This window comes from Nicotiana tomentosiformis, chromosome 8, assembly GCF_000390325.3.
Source record: "Nicotiana tomentosiformis chromosome 8, ASM39032v3, whole genome shotgun sequence".
NCBI classification, from domain to species: Eukaryota; Viridiplantae; Streptophyta; class Magnoliopsida; order Solanales; family Solanaceae; genus Nicotiana; species Nicotiana tomentosiformis.
The window spans coordinates 68,000,527-68,008,766 of NC_090819.1; the positions used below are offsets into that span (position 1 = coordinate 68,000,527).

The following is an 8,240-nucleotide window of genomic DNA, read 5'->3' on the forward strand; positions in this document are numbered from 1 at the left end:
ATTTCCACCAATTATTCAATTTTGGGCTTGGGTTGATTATGGGTGGTGAGGGTAGATTTATCACATGCATGAGCTAACAGAGACTATGGGGAAGTTGTTGAACCCTCTTGGGTGGTTTTGTTCTTGAATTAGTTGAGGGAAGGTTGGGACATCAGTGCAGCAGCTCTTGCCATACGAATTCCTCTAATCATGCTTGTAATTCTCCCCTCTTCTATAGATTAACATAGTTAGAAGTGTCGGGACGTTATTGTCACACCAAGGAAATCTCTTTCGAGGTATGAAGGCTAAACTCTTCTTCTAGTATCGAAATTCCCGAATCCTTGCAAAACTCCATCATGTGTAGTCGAACTTGAAACACTGTTGAGGTGGGATGTTCAAGCTAGTAAATTGATTCTCAAATTGCATAACGTGTTCGAACCATCATGTGTTAAAGAGTTTCTATTGTGACTTAATTATATTATACCCTTTTGGGAAGAAAACCTTGTATGGAATCAATGTGATCAAACACTTATTTCCCATATGATGAGACCTTATGAACTTACACTTGCTAAGGCCAAAGGTGCCAAACGGTTGATTGGAAGAAAACCCTTTTGTACAAACTATTATTGTTTTCGGAATATAAATTGTGGTATTGCGATTACACCTCCACCCGCATATATTGGGGTGAGGCGGCAGGGCCGCTTTGTGTAGAATTGTAGTATTGTGGTTACACCTCCCCTCGCATACATTGGGTGAGGCAGTAGGGCCGCTTTATGTAGAATTATGGTATTGTGGTTACACCTCCACCCGCATACATTAGGGTGAGGCGGCAGGGCCGCTTTGTGTAGAGTTGTGGTATTGTGATTACACCTCCACCCATATACATTGGGGTGAGGCGGAAGGGACGCTTAGTGTAGAGTTGTGGTATTGTGATTACTCATCCACCCGCATACATTGGGGTGAGGCGACAGGGCCGCTTTGTGTAGAGTTTATGGTATCGTGATTGCACCTCCACCCGTATATATTGGGGTGAGGCGACAGGGCCACTTTGTGTAAAGGTGGTTACAGAAGATCCCCGACTTAAAATTTATAAATGCTACTGGAAGCTCTTAATAAATTTGCTTTGACTTTAACGGCTATCTAAGCCCTTTATTTGTTACCATGATTCATCATATCCATGTTGTATTTACAAATCCTTGAATAGGTGTTTGAGTTTTCATACTAGTACTATTCGACATGTACTAACGTCCCTTTTGCCGGGGGTGCTGCATCTTTAATGGATGCAGGTGGTTCCACAGCGGGAGGCACTGATTAGTTATTGCGGTACACTCTCTCCTTAGCTGACTTGGTGAGCCCCACTTCATTCTGGGGTCGTGCATCTTTTGTTCATTGTGTATTATGTTTTGAGGGATACCCGGAGCCTTGTTGCCGACACTATCATTGTACTCTTTTGTATCTATTATAGGCTCTGTAGACATAGTGTGGGTTGTGTATTGGTGTTGGGAAAGTCAAGCTAGTAATGTCGTATGTGTATTACTTGTTCCACTTCAAACTATGAAAGTGTTTGTATTTTGAGACTTAAAAATAGAGTAACTAATAGTAATGAAGCTGGGGTTATTTATGGAATCCTCTCAGTGTTTAATTAATAGCATATATCTCCTCTTTATTCATGGGTGAGTTTGGGTAGAAGGAAATCTAATATGCTTGCTCGGCTGGGTTATCTCGGTTGAGCGTCGGTCGCGCTCCCCGATGTCAGGGCATGACACTAAGTTATTAGGCACAGATTTGGTTCGATATGCCTTGCAAAAGGTCAAGATGATCCAGGATCGGCTTCGTACAGCCCAATCTAGACAGAAGAGTTATGCAGATCGGAAGGTTCGTGATGTTGAATTCATGGTTGGAGAGCGAGTCTTGCTCCGGATTTCACCCATGAAGGGTGTGATGAGGTTCGGGAAGAAGCACAAGTTGATCCCTAGGTATATTAGACCTTTTGACATCCTTGAGATGATTGGTGAGGTGGCCTACAAGCTTGCATTGCCACCTAGTTTATCTGCGATTCATCCGGTGTCCCATGTATCTATGTTCTGGAAGTACTATGGTGATCCGTCTTATGTTTTATACTTCAGCACTGTCCAATTGGACGAGGATTTGACTTATATTGAGGAGCGTGTGGCTATCTTGGACAGACAGGTCCGGAAGTTGAGATCAAAGAACATTGTTTCAGTGAAGGTTCAATGGAGGGGTCATCTAGTCGAGGAGGCAACCTGGGAGACCGAGCACGATATGCAGAGACATTATCCTCGTCTATTCACCACTTCAGGTATGTCCTTATGCATGTTCGAAGACGGACATTTATTTTAAGAGGGGGAGAATGTAACGACCCGATAAGTCATTCTGTGTAATTGTGACATGTTTCCCCTTATGATGCTTCACACATGTGTGTTTATGATTTTATGACTTACGGGGTCAGTTAGTTTTGTTCTAGGAAGCTTTCGGGTTGATTTAGACTCTTGATTCTTGACTTAGAGGTTTAAATTAGAAAATGTTGACCAAACTTTGATTTTTGTGAAAACAACCCCGGAACTGTGTTTTGATGACTCCGATAGCTTCGTATTTTGATTTCGGACTTGGGCGTATGCCCAGAATTGATTTCGGAAGTCTGTAGGTTGATTTGTGTTGATTTGCCGAAACTTGGCAATTTGAAGTTGAAAGATTTGACCGTAGGTTGAATTTTAGCTATTGAGCTCGGAATTTGATTTTTGGGACTTGGAATAGGTCTGTTATGGTATTTAGATCTTGCCTGCAAATTTGGTGTCATTTGGAGTTGATTTGATAGGATTCAAACGTTTAGTTGTTACTTTAGAAATTCTTGAACTTTACTTTGAAATTCATGTCTTTTAGTGTTCGATTCGTAGTTTTAGATGTTTTGTTTGTTTTAATCCTGTGAGAGAGTTCCTATGATGTTTTTAGACTTTTGTGGAGGTTTGGTTTGGAGCCTTGAGGGCTCGGATGAGTTTCGGACATGTTTCAAAATTGTTTGGACTGAAATTGGATTATTGGTGCTGCTGTGCTGGTGCTCAGGTATTGCAATTGCGAGCACCAACATTGCAATTGTGAAGGTGACAGTTGGGGCTCTGATGTCGCAATTGTGACTCCCCCTTCTTTGGGACACATTGAACCAGATAGGTCCATGAACTATCGGAGATGGAGTAGACAACCCCAGCATCCAACCATTTGATAATCTCCTTCTTGACGACTTCTTGCATAGCCTCATTGAGTCTTCTTTGATGTTCAATAGATAGTTTAGCACCATCCTCCAACTTGATCTTATGCATGCAAAATGCGGGGCTTATACCCCGAATATCCGCCAGAGTCCACCCAATAGACTTCTTCCTCTTTTGTAACACCGCCAATGTGGAATCAACCTGCACGTTAATCAAACAAGAGGAACGAATAACTGGTAAAGTAGAACAAGGGTTAATAAATTCATACCGAAGTTGTGGAGGCAATGGCTTCAACTCCAAAGTAGGTGGCTCTTCAATAGAAGGCTTTGTATGAGGAGTCTTCCTATTTTCAAGATCCAAAGATAATTTTTGGGATGCATAGTTGTACGACCCCATTCCTTGCAAAGAATTCACACACTCCATGAAACCATCCATCTCGTCATCATCAAAGTTAAGAAAAACGAATTCCAACATATCACCAACATTGATTGTAGCACTTGTATCATCAACAATAATATTGGTCACCAAATCCACAAAACAACACACCTCATTGCTATTTGGTTGCCGCATAGACTTACACACATGGAATACCACTTGTTTATCACCAACCTGGAAAGTGAGTTCTCCAGCTTCCACATCACAAAGATCCTTACCCGTAGAAAGTAAAGGTCTCCCAAGAATGATAGTCACTTCATAATCAACTTTACAATCTAGAATAACAAAGTCCATCGCAAGAATGGACTTATCAACCATCCTCAATCACTCCCAACTCCTCTTCATGGTACGAACGACCATTTGCAACCTCATAGATGTGGTTCTTGGTTGCCCAATTCCTAAAGTTTTGAAAACCGAATAGGGCATCAAATTGATACTCGCCCCAAGATCACAAAGAGCTTTAGCAAACTCGGCATTCCCAATTTTACAAGGAATCATGAAAGCACCGAGATCCTCTAACTTATGAGCCATGGAATGAACAATTGCACTCACTTGATGAGTGACCTTGATAGTTTCAAAATTCATTGACCGCTTTTTGGTCACAAGTTCTTTCATAAACTTTGCATAATCGGGTATTTGTTCCAATGCTTCTACCAATGGCACAATAATTGAGAGACTCTTCATCATTTGAATGAACTTCTTGAATTGATTCTAACTATTTTTCTTGGCAAGTCTTTGAGGATAGGGAGGTGGAGGCTTAGGCAATGGTGCCTTAGCCTTTTGCACTACCGGCTCCGGTATGTCAATGATGAGCTCCCTAGATGGGTTCACCTCCTCTTGAGATTCTTCAACACTGTCATCAATGTCAATCTGAACCTTATAATTTGCTTGAACAACATTGTTTGGGATTTTATCTTCTTATATCACTTGGTCATCATCCATAAGTCGCCTTTCACTTGAGGTGGGTGCATTCCTGCCTCTTCCACTTCTTGTGTTAACTGCCATAGCATGCCCCGTATTATTGCCACCCTTTGGGTTCACCACTGTGTCACTTGGTAGTGCACCCTTAGGACGATAATTAAGAGCTTGAGAGATTTTCCCCATTTGAACTTCAAATTACGGATTGATGTGTTGTGTGAGGCAAGTTGGGCATCCGAATCAGCATTCTTTTCCATCATTTGCTTAAACATATTCTCGATACGACCCATCTCATTGTTTGAAGATTTGAACCATGGGAAGGATAAGGAGGTGGGTTGCTAGATTGTTGATACATTGGAGGTCTTTGAGAACCTGACCCCCGGTTTAGTTGATTGTTTCCCCAACCACCTTGATTGTTGCCTCCCCAATTTCCTTGGTTATTTTCACACCAATTTCCTTGATTGTTGTTGTTATGCCAATTCCATTAATTGTTAGAACTCCAAGTGCCTTGGTTATGTTGTGGTCGTCATTGTTGTTGATTGGAGCCTTTGGAAATTGTTCTTTTGCCCTTGAAAATTGTTCACATATTGAACCCCCTCTTCTTGCTCATGATAAGAATCATCTTGATAAAAAACACCATCATCTTGCACATAATTCTCCACTCGGGTTTGCATTTTTGGACCCTTGGTCTTCTTCTTGTTCACCAACACATTTACTCCCTCCATAGCATGAACTTTCTTAGGAGCTTGCACTTGATTAAGTTGGGCTTTTTCTAGTTGAGTCATTGTTGTTGTCAATTTGGCAATGGCTTGCCCATGGTCTTGCAACTCTTTGTGGAGGTGAATCATGTTGGGATCACCTTGTGGAACATTAGCTCGGGATTTCCAAGCCGATGACGTTTCCGCCATCTCATCAAGAATGTCACATGCCTCCACATAAGGTATAGTCATAAAGTTTCCACTGGCCAATTGATTGACCACACATTGGTTTGTAGTATTAATACCATGGTAGAAAGTTTGTTAGATCATGTTGTCGGTCATATCATTGTTTGGGCACTCCTTCACCATTGTCTGATGCCTCTCCCAAATCTCATGCAAAGGTTCACTGGGCTCTTGCTTGAAAGCCAATATTTCTTCCCTAAGAGTATCCATGTACCCAGGTGAGAAGCTTTTAGCAATAAACTTTACTGCCAATTCATCCCACATATGTATTGAATGATTAGGCAAGCGTTCCAACCAATCTAAAGCCTTACCCCGTAGAGAGAAGGGAAAAAGCCTTAGCCTCAAAGCATCCTCGGAAACATTAGTTTGCTTGCTCCCCCAACACATAACCACAAAGCCCTTCAAATATTTATAGGCATTTTGACTTGGCGTACCGGTGAAAAAGCCTCGTTGCTCTAGCAAATTGAGCATCACATTGATAATTTGAATGTTTCCCGCCCTAATGCGAGGGGGGACTATTGCACTTGCATAAACTTTGTTGGGAAAAATCTGGTGTTGTACCGCTTGTGGTTGTGGTGGTGGAGGTGGGGTTGGTGGGGGGACGTTATCTTCTTGACCCCGTCCTTGACGATTCGGTTGTGGAACTTGAGGTACATAGCGAGTTGTTCCTCCTCGCCATCCAACTCCCCTAATGGCATATTTTTGAGCTTATTGTTCGCCATTTTAGACCTACAATTTCCTCAACAAGTTAGTAACACGGAAGGAAACGAAGATATTTCAAGAACACACTAAAATATATAGCTAACACCATTAAAACTCCCCGGCAATGGTGCCAAAAATTGATCCACGTCCAATCCTCACTCAATAGTGAGGTGAAACGGTCGTTGGAAGAATAGTACCCAACAAGAGTCGGGGTCGATTTCCACAGGGAGTTTATAAGGGGTGTTAGAGTAAACACTTGATGAGAGTACGTTAAATAGCTCAATCGCACTTCCAACACAGAGTTTTTGTTTTCTATGTCTAAAATTAACACTACAACTGTAAACTAATTAGAAGAAACTAGAAAACAAGTAATTGATTTTGATGTTTTTATCAAATGGGAAAAAGCCTAGAGATGTAACCTTCGCCTAGGAGCTAACCTAATGGGTAAATCACGTTAATGCTTGTTTTAGTGACCGGAGTGTATTATAACTCTCAACTTTCAATTACCCACTCAATACCTCTCGGTTATAGAATGATTATGCCTAAATTGGCTTTCTCAAGTCCAAATGAGTATCAATTCAAACGGTTTATATGAGCTCAAGTCGAATTTTCCCTATCTCTAGTTCAAACCCTTTAATTAGACTAGCCAAAACCTTAACTAGCCCAACTTCTTGTTAGCCATATTTTTCTAGACTAAGTCCCTCTTTTTCAAGTAAGAACCAAGTCAAATAAGCATGAATCATTGTTTGCCACCATTAATTCTAGAAATAATGTATGAACAAGGCTAAATAATAAACACCCAACATAAACAAGCACTAAACTAATTACCCATAAGGTTTACATACTAGGGTTGAATCTAGCTACTCGTGCTAGAAAGTGAAGAAAACACAGAAGAATAACTAATTAAAGCCATAAACTAAAAATAAATTGATAAAACTATTGATTCTTCACCCAAAATAGTCACTATTTTCCTAAAACAAAAACAATATAACCGCTACTGCTCAAAACAATACAAAACTTTCCCTAAAAAAGTGTTTCCCGTCTATTTATAGTGCCCTGAAATTCACTGATAAAAATGCCCTTCAGGAGGTTCTGCGGCCACACAATTTTATGTGCAATCCGCACTTTACTTGTCTTCTTTAGTTGGAGAGATTCTGCAGCTGCACAATTCCATCTGCGGCTGCTCTTCAGCTTCTGCGGCCGCACAATTCCTTCTACGGCTGCTCTTTTGGCAAGGCTTCATACTTGGTCATTTTGCACTTTCTTTGAACTTTTGAATTCTTGTCAGTACCACTAGGTTTTGATGCTGCACAATTTGATGTGCGTACCGCACGTTTTAGACATTCTCTTAGGCTCAGATATTAGTTATGCGGCCACAGATGTATTTCTGCGGACCACACTTTCTTCTGCGGCCGTAGAATTACTTCTGTGGATCGCACTTTGGCCTGCTGCACTCCTTCTTGCCTTTATGGGCTGGAACACTCCTTTTTGAGTTATAATTCTTTGTTAAGGTCCAATTCTCCAACATGCCTGCAATTTGCACAATTTCATTAGTTTTGGGAACATGAATCAACACTTTCGGACTAAAACTAAAGCAAGAAGGTACTAATAAGTGGCTAAAATCCACACTTATCAATTCCCCCAAACTTAAGTCTTTGCTTGTCCTCAAGCAAATAAATTAGTTCACACCTCCTCAAAATGAAAGATCATTTCAAAGAGTCAATTGTAAGCCATTCATACTCAGTTGGGACCAATAATTACCCACAATACTCGTGCATTTTCAACAAGGTAACAAGTCATGTTATTCACTTATAACTCTAATGTGACACTTGAGCTTCAAGAATTGTCTTCACTTATCAAGGACTCTTGTTCTATCATGTAGAGCCTGGTGGACTCCAAACTCTTCCTCCTATACCTTCCATTTTCCATGCTCACTTCAAGAATTAGCACTCAATCTCTAGCTCAATGAAAGGTTCACTCTTCTCTCACAAAGGAATGTCACAAGTAAGGCTTCAAGTACCATAGGCTTGACCCTCATGTA

General features: G+C 41.0%; 1 protein-coding gene across 1 annotated transcript; it reads left to right on the plus strand.

Moving 5' to 3' along the window:
• Positions 1-1,908: 1,908 nt before the first annotated feature.
• Positions 1,909-2,880, plus strand: LOC138897630 (uncharacterized). Its single transcript, XM_070183625.1, has 2 exons — positions 1,909-2,299; positions 2,816-2,880. Exons 1-2 carry the CDS (start codon positions 1,909-1,911, stop codon positions 2,878-2,880), a joined length of 456 nt encoding a protein of 151 aa, XP_070039726.1.
• The last annotated feature ends 5,360 nt before the right edge of the window (positions 2,881-8,240 follow it).